The sequence below is a fragment of the Protopterus annectens genome, chromosome 3.part1, assembly GCF_019279795.1.
Source record: "Protopterus annectens isolate FY-2018-M chromosome 3.part1, PAN1.0, whole genome shotgun sequence".
Taxonomy (NCBI): Eukaryota; Metazoa; Chordata; order Ceratodontiformes; family Protopteridae; genus Protopterus; species Protopterus annectens.
The window spans coordinates 1,008,100,101-1,008,123,663 of record NC_056732.1 but is presented as its reverse complement, the minus strand read 5'-3'; the positions used below and the strand labels follow the sequence as shown (position 1 = coordinate 1,008,123,663).

Genomic DNA, 23,563 nt, shown 5'->3' with positions numbered 1-23,563 from the left:
ACACACCTATCAAAATTTTACCATATATAATTTTAGTTCTCTTTTATTAAACTCAAACCATTTTTCATTACTCAGCAAAGGATTAAAGTATATACCTAATAGTAGAGGCGATTTCACACAATTTTAAGTTATTTATGAGGAAGATCAATTTGGAGATTATGGCTTCTAAGGTAGGCTTCAAAAGATATGGAGGGGGTGACAACATGTTGAGGAGGAAGTCCATCTACAATCCCCCATTATTCCCTCAAATAAAGAATTTTGAAAATATTATGATTGATTCAGTTAGGAAAAAACACAATGTAAGCTGGGTACATTACAACTTAAGTAAAAACGAGAATGAAACTTTAAAGGAATTGAGTAGTAATGTAAATTTGAGGGTTATGAAACCGGATAAGGGTGGGGGGATAGTCATTATGGACAGAATTTTGTACGAAGGAAAGATGAACACTATTTTGAGAGATGAAATGAAATACACAGGAGTATCATTAAATGAAATTAACGTTGCCTATCACAGGATTGATTCCATTTTACAAGATCTCTTGATAGAGAATATAATAGATGATAAAACTTTAAAATATTTAGAAGTAAGGAAACCTAAGGTAGCTACTATATTCGGAATACCGAAAATCCATAAGGATATGGAAAATCCACCCCTCAGGCCAATTGTTTCGGCTGAGGGCTCCAAAACAGTTCCCCTAGCCAAATTTGTAGATTTTAAGACTAAACATATCTGGGTTAACAATAAGTTAATTCTTAAAGATTCTTGGGACTTATTGGGGGAACTAAAACAGGACAAGTATAGAGATGATATGATGTTCATTACCATAGACGTCATTGATTTGTTTGGATGCATACCGCACCTTGAGGGTATGAATTCATTCGAAGAGTCTGTGTTTGAAGATGAATTTTTGAGTCTCAATGATAAGATAGCAAGTGTGATACTAATGGACACTGTCTTAAAATACAATTTTATTATGTTCGATTGTGAATATTATAAGCAGAAGACAGGTGTGTCCATGGGGACATATGCCAATATCGTACTTTCCAAATGGGAAGAGCAGTTTATCACCAATTGTAAGTTTAAGGAACTATGGACATTATACCATAGATTTTTGGACGATATTGTCATCTTTTGGATAGGGAGTGAGGCAAGTTTTTTAGAATTTATGGAATACATCAATCAAACTACTAAGTTTCTGAAGTTCACATACACTATTAGTACTGAGTCCCTGAAATACTTAGATATAGAAATATATAAAAGGGCCGGAAAATTTGAGAGCAAGGCACATAGAAAGGAGACCTATGTGAACTCCTTTTTACATTATGACAGTGCCCACCCCCTACACAGCAAGAAGAACATTGTCAAAGGACAATTTGTAAGGGGTTCACGAATGACATCAAATGACTTAGATTTTCAGGAAGAATGTAAGACATTACATAACATGTTCAAAGAACGTGGTTACCCAGAGGAGTTTGTTAACAAGCTAAGAAGTGAAGTAGAGGAAGGAAGGTCGGGTAGATTTGAACCCATAGTAGGCAAGGGGAACAAGTATAACTTGGGGTTGGGATATACCCCAGAAGCAAACAGGAAGAAAAATGATCAAGACAGTTATAGGAGAAGTTTAGTGTTAGAATACAACAGTTCAAACATGAAGTTAAAGGATTTTTTCAAAAAAGAATGGAATAAGTTTAGTATCTTAACAGACATAGAAGAGATACCTAGAATGGAACCAAAGATAGTGTTCAAAAATCCACCAAACATAGGTAAAATTTTAGAAAGAAGAAAAGAAATAGTTTGTGATAGAAACACTAGGAGGTGTGGGACATACAAATGTGGAAGATGCCAACAGTGTCCATACTTAATGAATAAAGCAGAAATATACATAGAAAGTAGAAAGAGAAGGATCAAAAGTAGGACTTATTATAACTGTGATAGTAGAGGAGTTGTTTACATTGCTATTTGTCAGATATGTCAGTCGTTCTACGTGGGCAAAACTGAGAGATGTTTGAAACGCAGAATATACGAACACAATTATGACATTCTGAAAGCTAAAAACAATAATGCATTATATAAACATAGCAATATATGTCCAGAAGCTAAATATGAATTTTTTGTGTTGGACCAGGTTAAACCGGACATTAGGGGAGGCCTCTGGGAGGAAATTCTGGAAAGTAAGGAGTTATGGTGGCAGGTTAACCTAGATTCCAACACTAGTCCAGGGATCAATGAATTCCTAACTATTTCACCTCTACTAAAAATAAGAGCTAACAAATTATAGTGTAGTTCTGCAATTTGGACACCAGATGGCATCACTATTGTATGGAAAATAAGATTTCATTTACCACAACATTTTTTAAGGATTTAATATATATAATAAATGTGTTCTTATTTATTTATATATTTATATACATATTTATATTTAAATAATCAATTCATCAATATTAATTATTTTGTATTTATTGCTACATGTTAGTTTTTAATTCATTTTAAAGTGTAAATAGTCACATTTAAATTTATATTTTTAATAACAAGCACTAAGCACTTTTGGTGAAAGGCATTAATATTAATGAATTAAACATAAGGATTGGAGTGTTTGAATGAATAGGATAAGCTCTATGACCAATGGAATGGATTTTAATTAAATTGTTTAGTATTTAAAGGTGTGTCAAAGGTAATTAGATTGATGAAGTCTTAGTGACGAAAACGCATTTTTTAGTGTGGATGTAAGAGCGTTTATTACATTTTGCTGATTCTACTGTTTCCTGAGTGAAGCAAGTAGCATGGATTTTATTCATTGTGGAATAAACTTTTTTGGATCACTCAACAGCGTGCCCTGGCACTTTTTATCGGATTTATCAGTTTTTTATCAAGTTCTTATACCCTTTTTACAGTTCGTTACACACAAAATCCCAAATGACTCTACAGGCTACTTTGTCTACATCAAGATCCACCAACTGTAGCATTTTCTTACACTTTGCTTCCCTCTGGACCATTTTTGTTCTGTTAATCTTGTCAGATGTTTGCCTCCCATCCACAAAACCACAGTGGTAGATATCTATCAACTTTGGAAGCACGTTTGCCATTCTCAAATGCGTTATAATAATGGTTGAAATTGAAATGGGACTATATGAAACCAAATTTGAAGGGCCTTTACTATCTCTGGGTAATATAGCCACCACAGCATTCTTTCATGTTCTTGGAACCCCCCCCCCCATCAAACACTTTTTAAAAAATTTTGTTAAACAAAAGCTTCCATATATTTATCACATTTTCCTTCCTCATTTCCACTGGAATAAATTCTGTTCCAGGAGACATCTCTTTTGAATAATAGACGTCACAGTTTTTATTTCATCTCATACAATCTTTGCTATCAGTTGATCCAATATTGTTTTCTCAGTCTGTCTTAACCTGTGAGTTACTCGTATCTGATACCAGCTTTAAAAAAGTCTTCAGCTCTAAAGCTTCACCTCCTGTTCCATAATATCCAGGGAGTTTAATTCTGCCTAGATCCTATTTGTCACTTTCATGGGCTAGATGTGCTCCCTGAAGCTCCAAGCTAAGTTGGTCATTTTTTGAGTATTTGTACCTTTTTCTTCTGCAAATCCACCTCTCTCTCTTACCAGTATCTCTCTTGGTGTACTTTGAAACAGCTGGTAGTTGTATTTAGTTATTTAGAGAGGTTTTTTTTGCATGTGCCTTTTACATTGCCTTTTAGCCATCATTTTCTATCCCTTCACCCATTTACTTCTATATTTAACCACTGTCTGTCACGTTAAGTGTTTCTGGGCAATGTAGTTCTTACACACCAATAGATAAGCTATTGTTGTTGGGTGTGGGTGTGCATGTCTGTTTTGGATATGGATAAGTCCTCAGAATTTATGAAATGCCTGGGTTGTGGGCATACGTTACATCTCCAGGACTCCCATGACAAATTTGTCATTTATTGGGCGTTGCCCTCCTAAAAGAAGAATATCGGCCTGTTTGGCCTTCAGTGCTAGGGCCCTAGCAGTCAGGATGGTCAAGTTGTCTTTCAAGCATTTTTGCCTACTTCTTCTGCCCCTCTGTCATGTTCTCTTTCCTCCTCTCCTAGCAAGACGCCAGAGAAAAAAAGGTGCGTCATAGGGAGGCTGGTAAAAAAAAAAAAAATGATTACAGACAGAGAGAAAATGAAAGAAAGAATGTTGGAAAGAGAAAAGAAGAAAGGCAAAGACTTAAGGAAAGGGAATCATAGAAACAAAGGGTGGATTCCCCTCCTTTATTTTCCTCAGATACAAAGAACCCAAGGCCTTTGCCCGCTCCAGCTGTAGTTTCTTCGTGTTCAGAATTGGTGTCTCTCCAGCACCAGTTTCCCTTGACTTTGGATCCAACATAGCCTCCTCCAACAGATCCAACAGGTACATTCACTTGAGATATTCTGAATCCTTGGTTTTCAGTGACTCCAATCTCAGGTAGGACCTTTCCCCCTTTCAACATATCACTCCAATAGTTTCACTTGGAGATGTGTCTTCTTTGGGACCAAGGCTCCTTTATTTCGGATCCAAGATTTTTTCTTTCTGGTGTCTGGACCAGAGAAGTCCCCATTGTGGGCTTCTACTAGGTCTGTGAAGTCTTCCAGGAGCTTGAAGAATGTTGACATGGACCAACTTCTGAGATCCTTCTTAAAGACCCAAATGGAACTGGGGATCATTCCCTCCTCCTCAGTTTGAACCGCTCAAGGCTTTATTCAGTCAATTCTAAGAGTTTCCTTTGCATTCCTCCTTCAGGCCTCTTTTTGGCTCCTTTGACTTCAGATATGGCCCTGATCCAGTTCGCCCCTGCATTAGTGCCAGCAGCCTGGGAGTCTTTGGCACCTACATCTGCCTTGATGTCCTCAACTCCAATGCTGTCACTTCCACATGTATCTCAATACTGAGAAGTCTGACAGAAATGTTCTGGGTCAGGAGTTTCAGATCCTTCTCTCCCCCTGGGCATCTTGGCTGTTTACAGCTGGGGGCTGTAAAGAATGTGCTGTAAAAATATATTACTAAAATGCAACATGGTTACACTATATTACACAATGCAGACCTCTTAATGAATTAATTCCTTCTTTAGTGCAGTAAATAAAGCAAAACCATTACAGACCATATAAATGTTGCAGCAACTTTTGTTCAAAACCCACAAGTCATACAAAACTCGACTATATTACTGCATTTAGCATACTGTTTTTTTTTTGGGGGGGGGGGGTTCCTTACATGCTTGCAGAACACCTACATGTCATTGTTGACTTCTTTATATCTCCTCTGTCATCAAGATGAGCTATCCATTCAGACATCAATCAGTAAAGATCTGGTCTACTTATATGGGTAATAATGCTGTACTGTTGCAGCATACACCTCTAGAGTCAATACAGCCAGATCATGGACAAATGGGGGCCTATGCAGGGTAATGAACCAGTCCCCGGCTAGTCATACCAGTATACCATCACTTGGCTGTCTCCTCCCGAAATTACTATAAACACAGTGCAAACAAGCCTGTCAGTTTACATACTATTTTCTTCTTTGCTTTTAAAATTATCAAAGAGACCTAGATTTCCTTTAAAACTATTATTTCAAATTTTACAAAAAAAAAAAAAACACAGACAGCAACTTTCTACACAAACCAAAACCCTCACACATTGAAAACAAACTTGTCATAAAAAAAAACAGTGGACTTCTATTTCCAAACATTTTCACATTTGGTGAAAATGCTTCTGGCAACCCATTAAACCATAAGGTACATGCTGGGATTCATTATTAAATAGCATATAGTTAAGTACTAATTAATGTCTATGTAAAGGGTGCAGGAATTAAAAAGAAAATGTATACTGCACTTGCTAAGAGCCTGGGGCAGCCCATTGGACATGTGTCTAGTGAAGTAACCTGGCAGAATCACACAGAAGACAAAGTCCAACGGAATCCAACCATATACAAGAGACAGTAGCTCTTTAACAGCCCATACACTTACTCGTTTGCACTAAGTGATAAAATGTTTTAGCCCATACTTGTGTGCCTGCAAACAAAAAACACGCTAACTTAAAAATGCATTCATAGTTTCAAAATTAACATCAAACCTGTAAACTTCAAGCTGTCCAATCTACAGGCAACTAATAAACACACTGTGAACATTAAGGAAACCAAGAATCGTATTCAAAGAATATGGCTCTTGTGATGATGCTCTTGATTACCATAATCAGTTTCCTTCCTTTACACTATAACTACTCTAATTCATAGATACTACATACTAGGCTTGCAGTGTCCAGGACCATTGAGGAGCCTAGCCCAAATTTCCAGTTGTCCCAAAGCACTGTCTTGTTAAGTGACTTAAGAACAGAACATAAATGAGAGAAAATCAAAGATGTTATGCAAAGGGTAGACAAATAAAAGTAAACTACTTTAAATGATTTAAAAGTTACAAAATCAGGTTTTGCATCAACATACATATTGTGATACACAAAAACCTGAAACTGTAATGACTGACATTGTTTAAATTACTGAGATTACAGTCAGTCAAAGGAGGGAAAAAAGTTAGCCAAGCTACAGGATTTGAGTCTAAGGAAGTCGCTCATCTAAGCCCACTCTCTAACTGGGGCATTTTACAAACGTACATAAACATAGACATACCACTCTGCTGCTTGTTATCGCAGTATCTGACCAACATTGGAAATTCTTAGCCCATAGCTACATGCATTTCAAATGCTTGTCTATTCTGCTGCACAAGAAAAATGAGAATTCCATCTCCCTAAAGCCACATCTGAATGTTCCTGATGTGTAATTAAATCTTATGCCTGTTGCCATGTATGTGCTTTCCTGCTCGTTTGTCTCACTGATTGAGGCTGAAAGTATTACTTAAAGTAGTACAGCAATTATTGCCGAGAAAGGAAAACTTCAAAAATATTTTTTGTGAATTTTTTATCACCTTTATTAAATTATCACTTAAGGCATAGGCAAACACAAACTGACAGAAAAGAAAATAAAGCATATTAACATTTTTCCATTTATACACATTATACATCACATATCTTTTCTTTCTTTGTAATTATCATCAATCCAACATACACAAATTGATGAATTCCTGCATTCCCTTAAACTTCACTCCTCCTCCTGAGCATTATTCTGCATGTATTGCTCCCACAATTTCCATAGGTTCATAGGTTCATAGGTTGGTACTAGGCTATCAGCCCTAGGGCCTATACAAGCCTAGCCATAACAATTCCCTGGCTATTTCTTCCCACATTATTTACTTTCCTGGACCCCTGTCTAGCAGGGCGACTGACGTGATCCCTGGGGTGAATTTCCTTTCTCCCATCCAATCGTCAAGGTTCCCCTTGAAGAGGTCCAAAGAGGCACTCTGCTTGACATGTATGGGCAATCTATTCCAGAGTCTGGGGAGTCTCTGGGTCAGGAACCTATCCCTCCAGCATGTTTTGTTTATTGTGATGACAAGGTTTAGATCCCTGGAGCGTGTAGCTCTGAGGGATTGGGATTTCTTTAAGTGTAGCATGTCCAGCAGCTCTGGGTTTGACATGGCCTTGTATGTTAAGCAGAGATTGCCTGTGAGTAGACGATATGCGACAGAGTATAGCTGGAGTTTTTTAAGGCGGTCAGCGTAGGGCATCTGCTTTAGGCCTGTGATTCTTTTAGTGAGGTATTTCTGAGGCCTTTCCAGTTGTTGCAGATGTCTTGAGAGGTACATACCAAATGGGGCGTTGTATTCTATAATGGGTCTAATGAGGGATGAGTACAGTGGGACAATGACCTCCTTTTTTCTGGATGAAAAGCCCTTCGCGATGAGGTGTGCCACATAGAAGGAATTCCTGACTGTTGTGGCGATGTGGTTATCGAAGGTGAGACCACTGTCCACCTGTGTCCCTAAGTCTCTTATCACACTTTCTGTGTTTAGTGTGCTGCCACCTATATGGTAATTCATGGATACATGTTTTTTTCCCAAAGGGGATAACAATACATTTCTTGGCATTGAGCTTGAGCCCATGGCTCTGGCACCAAGCATCTGTTTCTGTAAGGCCCTTTTGTAGAGTATCCACATCATTTGGGGATTCAATCAATAATGGCTCCCAGTTTGCAGTCATCTGCAAACTTTGTTAGCCAGAGTCCCTTAGAGTTGACCTGTACTTCAACACTACATTTATTTCTATGAACTTTACTCATTCCCTTTTCTAAAGCTCCCTGTTACATTTCTTTTATCCCTTTTATAATATTCAATATTTCTAATACAATTGGTTTAGACACTTTCATTTCCATTTTTAGTAACTGCTTCTTTGGCAGCCAACAAAATTAAACTCAGTAAGTTCTTACTATGTCTAGGCAATTCAGATCCTGTGTCACAGCTCAAAAGAATCATTTTCTTAGTTAAAACAATTTGCTTCCCCAATATTTCTGAAATCATACTCTGCAGGGAATTTTTAAAATCTGCCAATTCATTGTACTCCCAAAAAGCATGTTCCTAGTTGCCTATTTCTTCCTCAGTACACTTCTGATATTTGCTATCTACCTAAGGAGCAATTCTTTGAAGTTTGATTGGGATATAAAAATACCTATGGAAACACTTTTAAGCAAAGATCCTAAACCTTCTGCACTTTGTTGCATGCTTGGGAGCTACATTTACGTCCTACCATTATTTTTTTGCAAACTGCTTTTGCAGACACTCATCCCAACCTTTTCTAACCTCCTCTGATTGCTTCTGAGTGTTATCATGCAATATTATATATGCTCTACTAATTATCCCTTTTAACAGCAGCTTCTATTCTAGATTCAACTAAAAGGTCTATCAAAACAGGTCTTTCACTTAATCCTTATCACTTTCTCTTAGTCATATCTCTGCTATAAATCTGCGGAAGGAAAGGTAGTTGTTAGCCTACAGCTCAAACATCATCTTCATCCCGCTCTTATTACCATTCCCTCTATACTTATTTGCTCCCAATACCTTGGTTCCTTTCCCAGTTTTCTCCAGACAATCCCAGCCCCATCTTGCCTATGTTCTGAACCCCTACTTAAAGTTATCTCTACTGGCAAAATCTCCATTCTTCAGTCTCATGTTGGCTTAGTTCTTAAAAGACTGTCAACTACTTTATGAATATAATATTCTGTATGGTTGTTGTTATTCTGCACAAGGATCTGTATCCAAAATCACATTCTTTACTTCCTGAACTTCTCCTCTGCTTCATCATTATCCCATTTTCATTTTGAATAATAATATATTGCTTCTGTTATGTAAATGAGCTTTAACTGTGCAGCTCTAAAATATTCCTTCAAATCAGGTAATCCTAAAACTCCTTGTTCTATTTGAAGGAACATCTTATCCCACTTAACTCTTGTCCTCTTTCTCTCCCAGACAAATTCCCTCAAATCTCATAGGTTCATAGGTTTATACTAGGCTAGTTGCCCTAGGGCATTTATAAGCCTAGCCCAAAGTTATGTGGCTTTCACCACCCCTTAAGTTTGAAAGGTACTATGCCCATTAGTTTACCATGCCTCTGTCTAGCAGTGACACTGAGGTGATCCCCGGGGTAAACCTGCGATCTCCCATCCATTGATCAAGATTTCTCTTGAACAGGGCCAGCGAGGTGCTCTGCCTCACATGTACTGGGATTTTGTTCCACAGCATAGGGAGTCTCTGGGTGATGAATCTGTCCCTCCAGCATGTCCTATTTATAACTGTGTTAAGGTTTAAGTCTCTTCCTCTTGTATTTCTTATGGATTTAGATTTTTGAGGTGGAGCATGTCCATCAATTCCGGGTTAGACATGGCCTTGCACGTTAGGCACAGGTCACCTCTGAGCAGACGGTATGCGACTGAATAGAGCTGGAGTGCCTTCAGTCGGGCAGCATAAGACATATTTTTGAGACCCTTTATCCTTTTGGTGAGGAACTTTTGGGGCCTTTCCAATTGCTGCAGGTGTCGGGTAAGATACATTCCGAATGGGGCACTGTACTCAATCATTGGTCTGATGAGTGATGAGTACAGGGGAACAATGACCTCCCTTGATCTAGATGTGAATCCCTTCATGATCAGGTGGGCAATGTAGAAGGTTTTCCTAACTACCTTGGCAACGTGGGTGTCAAATGAAAGGTTACTGTCAACCTGGGTCCCCAGATCCCTGATAACCTCTTCTGTGCTTAGTGGATTGCCACCTATATGGTAGCTAGGGGTAACCTTGTTTTTCGAAGGGTATGACTATGCATTTTTGGCGTTTAACTTTAGGCCATGGCTTTGGCACCAGTTATCTGTTTCTATGAGACCCTTCTGGAGGATATCTGTGTCTGATGTGTTTTCAACTATGGCCCAATTTGCAGTCATCTGCAAACTTTGTCAGCCATAATCCTCCTGTGTTTGCCTGTACTTCTGAAAAGTAGATGCTGAACATGAGGGGGCCCAGGACTGAGCCTTGTGGGACACCACTTGTGACCGGCTTGGAGTCTGACATGGCGCCAGCCACTCTGACCCTGTGGGTTCTGTCACTTAGCCAGTTTGCAACCAATCTTGTGACGTATGGGTTTACATTTAAGTTGGTGAGTTTTTCTATGATACCCGAGTGGGGTATTGTGTCGAAAGCTTTTGCAAGGTCAAGTTAAGCTGTGTGGACTGCCTTGCCCTCATCAATGGCCTTGGTGACTGTTTCAAAAAAATCAACCAAGTTTAAAAGGCATGATCTACCCTTGACAAAGCCAAACTGGGTTGGATCCAATGTCTGTAAGTCCCCTATGTCTTTATTTATGAGTTCCATTATGATCCTCTCCATAGCTTTGCAGACTAGGCTTGTTAAGCTGATGGGGCGGTAATTTCCAGGGTCAGTGGAGGCACCGCCTTTGTGAAGCGGGACCACAGTTGCCATACGCCACTCCTTGGGTACGTATCCTGAGGTGAGGCTAAGATTAAACAGCTGCTCTAACAGCGGGTTTAGTTCCTCATTGAGTTCGTGGAGTACACAACCGGGGACACCATCTGGTCCCATAGATGCTCTGTTTTTTGCCTTGGAGAGAGCAGTTTTCACCTGAGCATTTGAGATGTGTGGGAGGCTACAATCTGCTGGGATAGATATCTCTCCTTTTGGGGGGGAGGGAGGGGGGAGATAAATTAGCACTGAACCTGTCAGCCAGTATGTTGGCAATGTCTATTGGTTCAGTGATTTTTACATCATTTTGAACTAATTCTGAGCATATCTGGGAGTTTCCTCCCTGGTTTCTAACATAGCTAAAAAAGGCCTTATGATTGTCTTTTGAGTCCTTAGTGACTTTTCTTTCAAAATTTGCCTTGGATGATTTTATGAGCGATCGTAGTTTTTTACTTATAGTGATCAAGGGTGTCTTCCCTTTTAAGGATTTTGCTCTATCTTGTAGTAGCTTTCTCCTTTTATTGTAGAGCTTGTTAATGGCTGGGGTCCACCAGACTGGGCGCTTGCCTTTGGTGCAAAGAGTCTTTGTTTTGTTTGGGATTGCCTGATCCATGCAGTCCTGGAGGTGCTGATAGAAGGCATTTGTAAGTGATTCAGCTGTTTGGGTAATGGTTTCCGCTGGCTCGGGGGCCTTGAAGGAAACCACACCAGTCTTAAGAAGTGTGAAGTTGGCTTTTGAGAAGTTTTTCACTGTGGTCTTTTTTATCTGGGGTGGGGGTGGGATGTGGACTTCCATTGAGATTAGTTTATGATCTGATCTCACCAATGAGGGGTACACCTCTGGTGCTGAACATTGTGTCCCCATGTTCGTGATGATGAGATCTAGTATGTTTTCTCCTCTCTATTAATTATTTTCCACAACTTTTCCTATGGCTGATAAAAATATGCCTAACATATATATAAAACTAATGTGACTGAAAACATTTTTAATGCCTGTATCTTAGTATCCAAATCCATAAAAAAGAGCTTCTGTTTTCTCAGATTTTGTATTATGTTGTTTAGTTTCTTCCCACATATCCTTAACTGTGATACTCCTAAATACTACCTCTCATCATATCCCCATAAATATGGGTATTACTGAACCAATTTGTATGTGGGCAAATAATTTACGGCTATAGCCTTTATTTTATCTTCACTAATTTTATATCCCAAACAGACACATAATTGTCTCAAAATGTCCCACAACACTGAGATGTATTTTCTGGACTTATCAGGTAAAAAATAATATCAACTGCAAATAAATATAACTTTTCTTCACTACCATACTAATCATATCCTTGCATTTCTGAGCCCCTTATTTTCTTTCCCAATGGCTCTAAACATAAAGCAAATAACAAAGGGGAAAGAGGATATCCCAGCATAGTCCCTCTGTTCAAACACAACTTAGGGAAAAACCCTCCTACTTCAGTTCTCGCTTCTGATCCTTTATATATCCTCCTAATTAACCTTATTATCGCATCAGGGAATGCAAATGCTTCCAATGCCCTATTCATAAAATCCCAGATTACTCAGTCAAATGCAATGCTTTCTCTGCATCGACCCAGCAAAAACAGTGATATTTTTCTTTACATTTTTTGCTTCCCTTAGGATCAACATTGTTCTATTAATGTTGATACATTTAAGCCTCCCCTCCACAAAACTATATTGATCCAAATCTATTCAATTTTGGCAAAACCTTTGCCATTCTTTTAGTTAGTATAGATGTAAACACTTTATAATCACGGTTTAAAATTGGAATGGTTCTATATGAAGATGTGTCTGATGGGTCTTTACCATCTTTAGGTAATACAGCCATCACAGCTTTCTTCCAAGGTGATGGTACTTTCCCCTCTTTTAAAATACTGTTAAACAAAATCTTTCAGATCGTTATCACTTTCTTCCCTTCAAACTTCCACAGGAATATCATCTGTTCCTGGAGACTTTCCTGAAGACTGATTACACATCATCAATTTTATCTCATCACTTTCTGTCTGAATTGTTAATTGTTGAGCCTCCTTTACCTCTAACCTTGGCATAATTAAGTCTTCTATAACATTTCTATTTGTGCCTCTTTCTTGATTTCCACATTTCTCTGCTTTATACAATTTTTTTTAAATTTCTAACACCTCTACAGGATCTCTGGTTATGTTTTTTGTTATAGGCTCCCAAAGTTTGGCAACAACCCTTACTACTTTCTGTTGCCTAAGTCAATGTGCTAAAAGTTTTCATGCCCTACAGTTATTATCAAAAAATAGTTGCTTAACATTGCTTAATAGCAATCTTTCTAAACTCATGCATATTATCTAGATACTCCATTTTCTCTTTAGCACTCTCCATCTGCGCCTCTTCTTGTTCTGGGAGATTCCTGTTATTCTGCAATACTTTAAACTATGTCAGCTCCTCTAAGTAATTCCTATTACTTCTTAACCATACCCCTTTCTCTTTTATTTCTACCCTATATTTAAACCCCATTTTTATTTTATCCACTTCCTAGCTCACTTATGAGAAAAGACACTGTTACCTTTCCTAATAACTATCAAATAATTTCCACTACCCATTCCTTAAATTCCTTTCCTTTTAACAGGTAGCTGGAAAACCACTTGTGTCTTAATTTTATTTCACTGCCTTGCATTTTGAACTTTGTTTTTACAAATGCATGATTTGAAACAGTTATTCGATGTGTTGAAGCTTTTAATTAAATGTACATGTTTCAGGTAAATATAATTTCTATCTAGTCTAGCCAAGTTATTGCACCTTGGGGAATAATATGTGGATTCTGTCTATGTAAATTACTTCAGAAATCTACCCTCTTTTCTTATAGTTCCCCTTCTAGGACCCATGATAAAGCCTCACTATTGCAAATCAAGTTCCAGTTCCCACTTATAAATAATATTACCTGCTGAAAGTTTATGTCTCCCAAAATTTTCTTACATTTAAGCTATAATAGCAGTTTCGGTGAATATAAATACATGCCAGTATAATCCTCCTCCCTTGCCAATAGCCCCTTACTACCACAAATCTACCATTATTGTTTCTTTTTCATATTCTAGGACTATTGGGGCCCCTCTATCAATTAATACAATTACACCCCATTTCCCTTGTCTCCGATATTCTGCTGAATATCCCCCCTGAAATATTTTTTCTGTCAAATTCAGACGTCTCCCTCATCATTTGTATTTGCACTCTGCATTTCTTAGCATACTTCAATATTCCTTCCTTTTTGTCTATACCTGTACGGCTATTTACGTTCCAAGATAATATGGACAGTGTAGCCATTATGATAAAAGGCTGCTGTTTCCACTTACTACACATGACAGTGTTTGAATGTATATTTTCAACTTTTGTGTTATATGCACTCACTAATATCTATTTTTTGAATGTATGTTTCCAAATTTTCTGTTACATGCATACATTAATATCTGGCAGACTGATCTTTTTTACAGTTGTTTCTTCCCATCTCCATTTTAACCTATGTCACACTTTTCAATACTTTGTAACCCTCAAAAAGAAAAAAAAATAGAAACATTTCCAGAACACTGTCATCCCCTTTTAACTTAGAACAAACACAGAAAACTATGTACATCTTCAAAAATAAAGTTTAACCCTCCAGACAGGAACAACTACCCCAAATTAACAGCTGCACCCAGAGGCATTACCAAACCAAAAAGTAAGGTTACCCATGCTAAAGTGTAAGTTAAGCCTATGTTCCCACTTGCACTGATTGTTTTCTGTTCTTTTCCTATGTCTATTACCCTCTCCCACATATGAAAAACATCTGATATGCTTTCAGAAAACATTAAATTTTAGCTCTAAGAAAAAGTGAACCGACTGTCTTTAAAATAAAACTAAATTCTACAGTATTCTATTACATGCACTAAAGTCACACCTCTCAACTATCCACATTTTCAGCTCATAATTTTGCTGTGCTCCTCATAAAATTTGTGGTTTTCTGGCTAATCATTGGGGTGATCTCAGGACTGAAGTTACCAAGTAATGATATTTGAGTTTCAGACTTCAAATCCTTCAGAAAATGTATGTAACCCTGTTACTCTAATAACTCTCTAAGTTTATAAGAGCAATATTTAAAATCTATCCTTATTTTTGGGCCTTTGCACCCCCCCCCATTTTGTCAGGCTTTGTCCAGATTCCTTGTAGTAAGAGGTTGAGCTGTATAATTAAAGTTTTAAGGTTGCTAGGGAGATCACTATATCTTACTCACTTCCTATAATTTCAAACTTTTTACTGAACAGTTTGACATTGTACACTTACATTCTGCATTTTTCTCAGCAAAGAAAGCTTAGAACTCTCAGGATTAATTGGTCTTCCCTGCAGACAGTTCATCTCCATGTAAAACTACTCAGCAATGGATCTTAGTAAATTTCCCTCAAAACAGAATTCACATTTACCATCAGCTGCAGACTTCTTGACTACCACTGAACATTTGCTAATGAAAAAGAACAAGCTAACATATTTGATTATGTAAGAGACTACAAGTACTTACAACTTAAGCCAATGGCATTAATGTATGCATTCACCCTTGTAAGAATAAGAGAAAAATATCTTAATTCTACATATAATATGATATAATATAATATAATATAATATGATATAATTATAACATAATCAATGCACTTTTCACCCCACCCCTCCCCTGCAGCCCAAGATTTGAGTATATCAACATTAAACTTGCTTTTTTTACAACCTTTCTTCTCATTAATATTGTAAAGCCTACATTTCTTGCAATTAAAAAGTACTTTCCTTTAGTAACTTTAACACATACAGCAGTCACTAGAAAAGACTCCCCCACATTGAAAATGCCCCCAACTATTTACTACACAAAAGTGCTTTATTATATATAATTGCAGTTTAAGTCATAACATTTTTATACAAATACTAATAAGAACTAAAACTGTTTTACTTACATTAACCCCCCCTTCAGTGTGATTCTCAACATTAATGACAAAGTAGGGTATATGTTTCAGAGTCCACCCACAAGTTTAACAAAGCCACAATAGCCCAATCTTTCTCAACCATTTCTTTTTGCAAAGCCAGTTTCACAAATGTGATTGATCCATTATAGGGTTCTATTTATCACTAATTTCAGTGTTGCAGGTCTTCCTTCACATCATCTCTATTTCCCAACACCAAACTCTGGTTCAAGTCCAAGTTGCTCCTGATTCTTTTAGTGAACTATTGCACTTTTTCTGTCTCAAGTATTTTCCTATGGAACAGTGGAAAATGTTACACTGGCAAAGTCTCTATGAGCTCTACTGTCAGAAGAATGACAAGCAAGAGTCCCGTTTGCTGACTCACTTTTTGTGAGATAAACTATATTTTTTCCTCAGCCTGTTCTGCACACAAAAATGCCTTTGATCCTCCAGGAATAAGTACTCTGAAGGCAGCTGGATACAGCATCTTGAATCCCATACTTGTCTCTCAATATTCCCTGATTGCTGGGATAAACTTGTTTTTTTCTAACTAGTGTACATTGAATAATCATTTTTCATAAATCCTCCCTTCTTCCACAGTTTTATCAGGATCAACTCTTCATGCTGATATGACTACATCTTTACTAATACAGGTCTTGGCTGCCTTCCCATGGTCAGGTTTGGTGCATACAATTGACAGGCCCTTCCAATTAACAAATTATGCTGTGGAATACTAGTCCAGTTGCTTATTTATGCTTTCATAAAATTAATACAGTCTACTTCTACTTTCTCTGGTACAGAAGAAAATGTCAGGTTTTCCTTGCATCCTCTGTCTTCTAAGCCTACCATTTTTGAACCAGCTCTTCTTGAGAAGTCTCATGCTTAGCCAGTTTTTTTCTTCATTTCATCCTCTGATTTTTGCAGTTTTATCAGTTCACCTGAATAGCTAGTTAAAACTTCTTTTATTTTTTTCAGCCTTTTGTTATTTGAGCTTATATACTCATTCAATATTTCATTTATTTTAATGACCTCTTAGTACATTTGATTTATTTTTATCTCTAGCTTAATGGAAACCATCTCTTGGACCAAAGCTGAAACATGAACTAATTTCTGCTGAACTGCTGCATGATTCTTCCCAGTTAGTGTTTTCTCTTCACCTTTTCTATTTCATTTTCTTTCAGGATATCTCAATTTCTTCTTTTTCTTCTTTGACTGCATTCAGGCAGTGTACTTACTAGCCAGTAAATGAATTTTACTCAAGCTGACAATATCACTGGCTTTTATTTCTCAGTTTCTTTTTCACACTGGGAGAACTGAAATTAAGCTGTTGATGAGTCTGCAGTGTTCAGGAGAGAAAAAACATTAGCAAAACAAACTTTTTTTTAAATGCTGAAGCAGGAAAATGTGTTATTTTTTTAATTATTCTTATGTCTGGGCCCCCACCCAGCAGTGAGTCCTAGGCAGCTGCCTAGATCATCTAGTGCTGGATCTGTCCCTACCTTACCCTAGTAAGAACATTGTAATCACCAGTGGTTGCTGATTTGGCAAGCATCTTCAAATAAAAATAGCACCCCTTTTTAATTTCTTTCTGTGATTAATCTATGCTCAATATCCACTGCTACAACCTACTTTTTTAACTTTTTTCCCTGTAGGTATGTTTCTTCTCCTGGCCCTATTACCATAAAGCTGCTACTACCTGACAACATATTAGTATCCACTTCCTCCATCAGAACATCTGAATGCACTGGAAGAGGAAGTGATGTGGTAACTGTTGCTGTCAACCTGCTGAAGTTAAGAATTTTTTCATGTTCTTAAGTCAATTCTTCTGTAACTGCAGTTTGTGGATGCATTACCATAACAGACCCTGTAATTTTGGCCCCTTGGTATGTATATGAAGTACATACTCACACACTGCCCACTTACAGTGCTACATACTGCTTGGCAGTCAGAAGCACTCCTACTTTTTTCCTCTTTAACTGCTTGCTGTGCTTCCTAATCTTCACCAAGTGGCACCTACATTGTAGGTCAAGCAGCGTCTCTCCCACCCCATGGACTCCTCCAGCACCCATGCTACTACTCAAATTTAAACCAGCTGGGTCTCAGTCAGAGCTTGATTTATATATGTCTCAGAACCATCAGGCTCATTTCAGAAGATTAAAACAACCAAAAGCTAGTTACAAAGCATGATAAAAACATAAAAACTCTGACAACTCAGCTAACGCCTTCATAGGAATGAAGGGACAGAAGAGAGGGGAAGCAGAACAGAATAAATTAAAAAAAGTAAAACACAGTTAAGAAAGAACCAATAATAAACCAACAATATGTAAAACAATTATCAAACAAAGCTTCTTCAACAATGCCCCTAATTTAAACCAAAATGATTGAGGGTGTTAAATTTCAAAAGAGGTAAGAATTCTTTATATGAAACCTGATCTGTAACATTAAAACTGCTTCTTTCAGTTAAACAAATGCACTGAAGAACAGTACTTTTGAGCAAGTGTTCATTATATTCATGCTATTCACTGAAGTATCACAGAACTTTCTATTTTTTTTGTGTATCTGATATGATCTTACAATCTGATTTTAAATATTCTGCAAGTCTGCTGGGGGATTTAAAGACATAAATAATACTTTTCATTTCAGAAAATGAACTGTTACATGCTGCTTGTAGGCACACTACTGCACTGTTAATCTGCCAAAAACTAAAACATTTTCAGTTATAAAAAAAGAACTACTTCAAATCACGTCACCCAGCCTAAAAGTCACCCTACAAGCAAAAACTGGTTCATGTGGTCAAATGTATAAGGTGTCTGAATTCGGATCACAAGACTGTAGGTTTGAGTCCTACCATAGTTGTTCAAAATCAAGGTAGAAAGTTTATCCAGCAGTTAGTGCAATTAATGATGTGCTTCCTGTGTCAAGTGTACAGAATTCAAATCTTTCTACTTTCATTTTCCTAATATGTGATCTCTAGCAAGTCACTTAACCACACAGTGTTTCAGAGGAACTGGAAGTTTGGCCTAAGTTGCTTAATGGTCTCCTGGACTGCTTGCCTAATATCTACCTATGAACCATCAAACAAAACAGAAGTTTTAAGGAAATCAAGCAGACAATAGTACCTTGTTAAAATGATCACCAATTACTTCCCATATTCTAGACCACTGTAGTCTGATACGACCCATGTTGTAATATGAGATCTCTACTATCTTCTGTAAGCTGAACATTCGGGGATGTGTAGCAGAGCCAAGTTCATCCATAGATACAGCACAAAGCCAACGTACAAAATCCACTGCAAAATACAATAAAGGGAAGATTAAAGTCTGAACAAATTAAAACAATTACAGTGATACTGCTTTTTTGTTATTAATATATGTGAAGTTATTGCAAATCAGTAATGTGACTGACAAAGTTGTTTAAAGAAAATTAAAACAAAAAATATTAAATAACTACACCAAAGCAGGCTGAAGCACGTGCCAGAGTCTTTCTATGCTGAGATACATGGAAACAAAACAGATACATTTTTACCTGCTAAAATGGTCTCCAAAGGGACCATCCTTGTCAGGGATATGATCAGAGGCACCTGCTCTACTGTTTCAGTTTGGCTTTTTTTTCTTGTAAGCACCTATGCTCAAAGGCAGGCTATGCTGCAGCCAGCCATTAAGTAACGAGTTATGTTTTTACCATAACAACAACTACTCAAGATCAATGTTTATCCTCTTCAACCAGTAGCAGTAACTCTTGCAGAAAATGTCACCTTGTCAGCTAAAACATTCCAGGCTTTAACCCTCTCTTTCGCAGTGCTCTATGACTCCTCCCTTTCTCTTGAGCTCAGTGTGAACTTGAACAGTGAGAACAGATACAACACAAATAACTCACTAACATCCATCCAGGACCCTATTTTCCTAGGATGAGGAAAGTGGGAGAGGATGCTGAAGTGGACAGACATGGATCATAGAGTAGTATCATTATGGTAGGTATAGCTGTTGTATTTTGCATGATCCACTACACTCACTTTAACTTGTAGGACAGAATCCCCAGTTCTTCTTGGGTGGTATTATGAAAGAGTATCTCTGACTATTTTGGACCTAAAGGTATATATGAGCCTAGAGACTGCATCGAGCCTGTAATGTATTGAAAAATTATGCAGAGAAGTCCAAGCCATACCTACACAAATATCCACAGAAGCATTTCTAGAGAAAGCTGGAGAAACATTCATTGTTCTTGTACAATGCACCTTAGGTTTGGAAGGAACTGTATTATACTTGTGACAGCAATATTTAATACAGTAAAGCCACCTGGACAATCTGACTATAAACAATTTTGACCCAATTTATTAACTGCACAGGATACAGTTGATTATCATTCTGACAGTTTCTGCCTTGTTCATCTAGAAGTACAACTGCACATACACATCCAATGTAATAAATAATCCCTTTTATTGTAGTACTGTGAACAGAACAGATGCAAATTAACTGCTTTACTTAAATCAATTTCCATGGACACTTTCATTAAGAAATATAGTTTAGTCTGTAAGGACACTCTGCTTTTATTAAAAAAAAAATCAGACAGACATGAAGGTTTGACGCAACTTCTCTGCTGAGAGTGACACATAACAAGAATGTTTTCCAAATTATGAACTTAAGGTTTGTCCAAGAAATTAGACCAAGGGGAGGAAAGGTTAGCTATTCAAGCTTGAAGTTGAGACTCCAACAGAATACAGACTCTTTAACTGGGAGTCAAAGTAAAATGCAGCCCTTAAGAAAGGATTTGCATATCTTAATGGATGTCAATGAATAACAGTTTAGACCTTCTTAAAAGTAAGAGAGAGCCAGCAAGTGAACTATCAAAGAACAGCAGCTGGAAATGAAGCTGTGAAAGCATAGATTCCATGAGAAGTGGTGCATATATCAAATTTAGTCCATAACCTCTTACAGTTCATCTGGTATTAGGCTTCTGGGCAGAAGTGAAGATCTGGATCATCTTTTCTGAGTATGCCGGATCCCTGGTCATTATTAGAAGTGCAGTAATCATGCAGTTAGTCAGACAGATGATCCAGGTAAGGCTTGCTGAATTGGTGGATGGATGGATGGATAGATGAAGTGGTTTCTGATTGGTTTCAGGCAGAGAGGGGTTTTCAGAAACTGAGGACATAGTAAAGGGAACCAAACCTGTAATGACCAAAACGGGGCTATGACTATGATCTTGGCTTTATACTACTCAGCTTTACATTTGAAATTTCTGAACAATAGAAAATGGGAGAAAAGTGAAAAGGAGACCTGGAGAGCTTTTCTAAACTAGACCACTGGATACCTGCCCTTGTTTTGTAATTAGACATAAAAAGCTGTTGCAACTGGTAATGGTCAGGGAAGCCTGGGCATAGCAAGGCTAACCTTAACAGAAAAACAGCATACTGATCACTCGCATGACATTAACAGCCAACAGCTGAGGCTGTCCACTTGCAAATTGGCTTGTCCAAGAAAATGTGCTGCAAAGAGACAGTGCTGAGACAATATGCCCCAGTCCCAAAATCTTGTGACTTACTGACAGAGGGATAGGAATGTTTTGTTCCATGTTGATATGCCATATTACTGGGACGTTGCCAAGTGAATGTCTACTACACCTCAAGAAAGTCAGCTGTGTAAAACTTGTAGTGTAAGAAGGACCATCTTCATCTCCAGGGATATGTACAGATGGGCATCCACCTGTTACCATGTTCCTAGGACTGTTTGTTCCAGTAATAGTCCCCACACCATGGAAGAAGCTGCTGTAATGATAATAACTCGTGCACAGGTAGGAAAACTGACTGCCCAGTTCCAAACAAGGAGAGTGAAGCCACCAAGGTAGCTGACATTTGCAAACATGGGACAGCTTTATTTGGACTGTTATAGGATCCCTGCAATGTACCACTGGCTGTTGAGGATCCACTGCAGGAACCTCATATGAAGCTTGTCAAATGGCACTACAAAAATGGTCATGACTGTGACGTCCAATCAATACCCCATCAGACTGCCAACAATAATGCGACGTCCCCCACTTAAAACCCGGGTCAGTAATTAAGCAGCCTGAATCCTCACCACTGACTCCAGTGTGGGAGCATCATGGAAAACAGCAGAGCACAGAACACGCAAGAGTAAAATTCCACAATTTCCCTTAAGAGCACAACAGGAACACGTTCTACTTTCCTAGGACTGGACTATATACCTCTGTCTACCCAAAATGTAATCCCTTATCATACATTTCAGAGCAATGTGTTCCAGTTTAAGATCTCTGACTCACTCACACACAAACACTTACGGGAAGCCTGACAAAGATTTCCAGCTGTGTCCCCTCCTCAATAAAAATGGTAATGCTGCCACCAGAGTCAGACAGATATACACGTCCTATAAGGGTGATCAATTATTAAAAATTAAACATCAAAATAAATAACTATAACCAGAAGCAGCCAGGCATTCAAGGTAACCTGGGGAGTATCAAACAGGTATATGCACTCTCTAATCTCTAAAGAACACACTGATTGTCCAGCCACTATTTAAAGTAATGAAAAAAAAAATAATAATAAGTAAAATGATTGCAATAATGTAAATCAATAACTTTCAATAAACACCAAATTTCAATCACCAGAAATATAAAATTAAATTGTAGTATAGAAGTCCATCATTTAAAAAAAACTCTAGCTAAATAACTAAGCTTTCCTAATCTAACTAGAGAACACTGTCCCTGATCTAATCTAAAACATAACAGCAAGGCAAAGGCAGTCTTACATTTTTTGGTGAGCCCTTTTTCTGGGCATCTTCTGCACAGCACTGTAACTGACTATAACTCTCAATTAACTGTTGCTCTTCACAAACTGCCCAGCACTGACTTAAGCAGTCTCTTTTACATATTCCAGGTTAACAGTCCCAACTGTCTTATTTTAAAAATAACAGTCAGCTGTTTAAGAAAATTATTTTTCCTGTCAATCAGCTGTTCAAATAATCACCTAGCAACCAGGAACATTCTAATAACATCACCTACTGTTCAGCTGATTCTCTACAGACAGTTTACATTTTAGAATTTCCCTCACAAACATGTGCAATTCGAAATGTATCAAAACACTGACAGATTCTTTAAACATTTTGTATATGAAGGGAGATACTCAATGTTTTAAAAACTTATTTACATTTTCACAATTAGACATGTTGGCATACAAAACAAGTAAATCTGAGAATATACACAAATCTCCTGCCAGACATGTTAACACACATGACAGTGTTCCATTTTCTTTACAATTAACATTAGACCTAATACCTTAGGCGAACAGCTGCTGAGATCATAATTTCCAAGCATTCTTCTGAACCCTAGAGGAGGTCCAACAAAGAGTACAAAATTTCAAACCTACAGCTGTGAAGGTCTAGGCCTCCTCACTTAGCTTTTACCATGAGACCTAACAGCTTGTGACTATCATAGAGGATGTTCATGAAAGTACAGATGTGTACACTCACCATAAATGTAGATGTTGAAGTGTATTCACTGTTCAGTCCTGACTTATGAGATTTTCTGCTTCGGAAGCCCTTGGTCGGCCCGACTACCAGAGTAAATAAAAACCTTCCTCCCTGGGTTGGTTGACACCCTACCCTGATGTCAGTACAGCTGAGTATAAAGGGAGCCAGCCAATGCCATGTCATCAGCTTTTCCTTGCCCCTAGAAGGTAGGAGCCTCATAGATGAACTTTAAGCAAGGGATAAGGTAA

General features: G+C 37.8%; 1 protein-coding gene across 2 annotated transcripts in view; it reads right to left on the bottom strand.

Annotated features, from left to right (window-relative positions):
- The window catches only part of ARFGEF1 (ADP ribosylation factor guanine nucleotide exchange factor 1), a 4,299,619-nt gene that overhangs the window by 1,364,655 nt on the left and 2,911,401 nt on the right, over positions 1-23,563 (bottom strand). For both annotated transcript variants that reach the window (XM_044067163.1, XR_006364243.1), the window contains exon 25: positions 18,954-19,123. In XM_044067163.1, the coding sequence (XP_043923098.1) occupies positions 18,954-19,123 (170 nt within the window). The remainder of the gene's footprint in view (positions 1-18,953; positions 19,124-23,563) is intronic.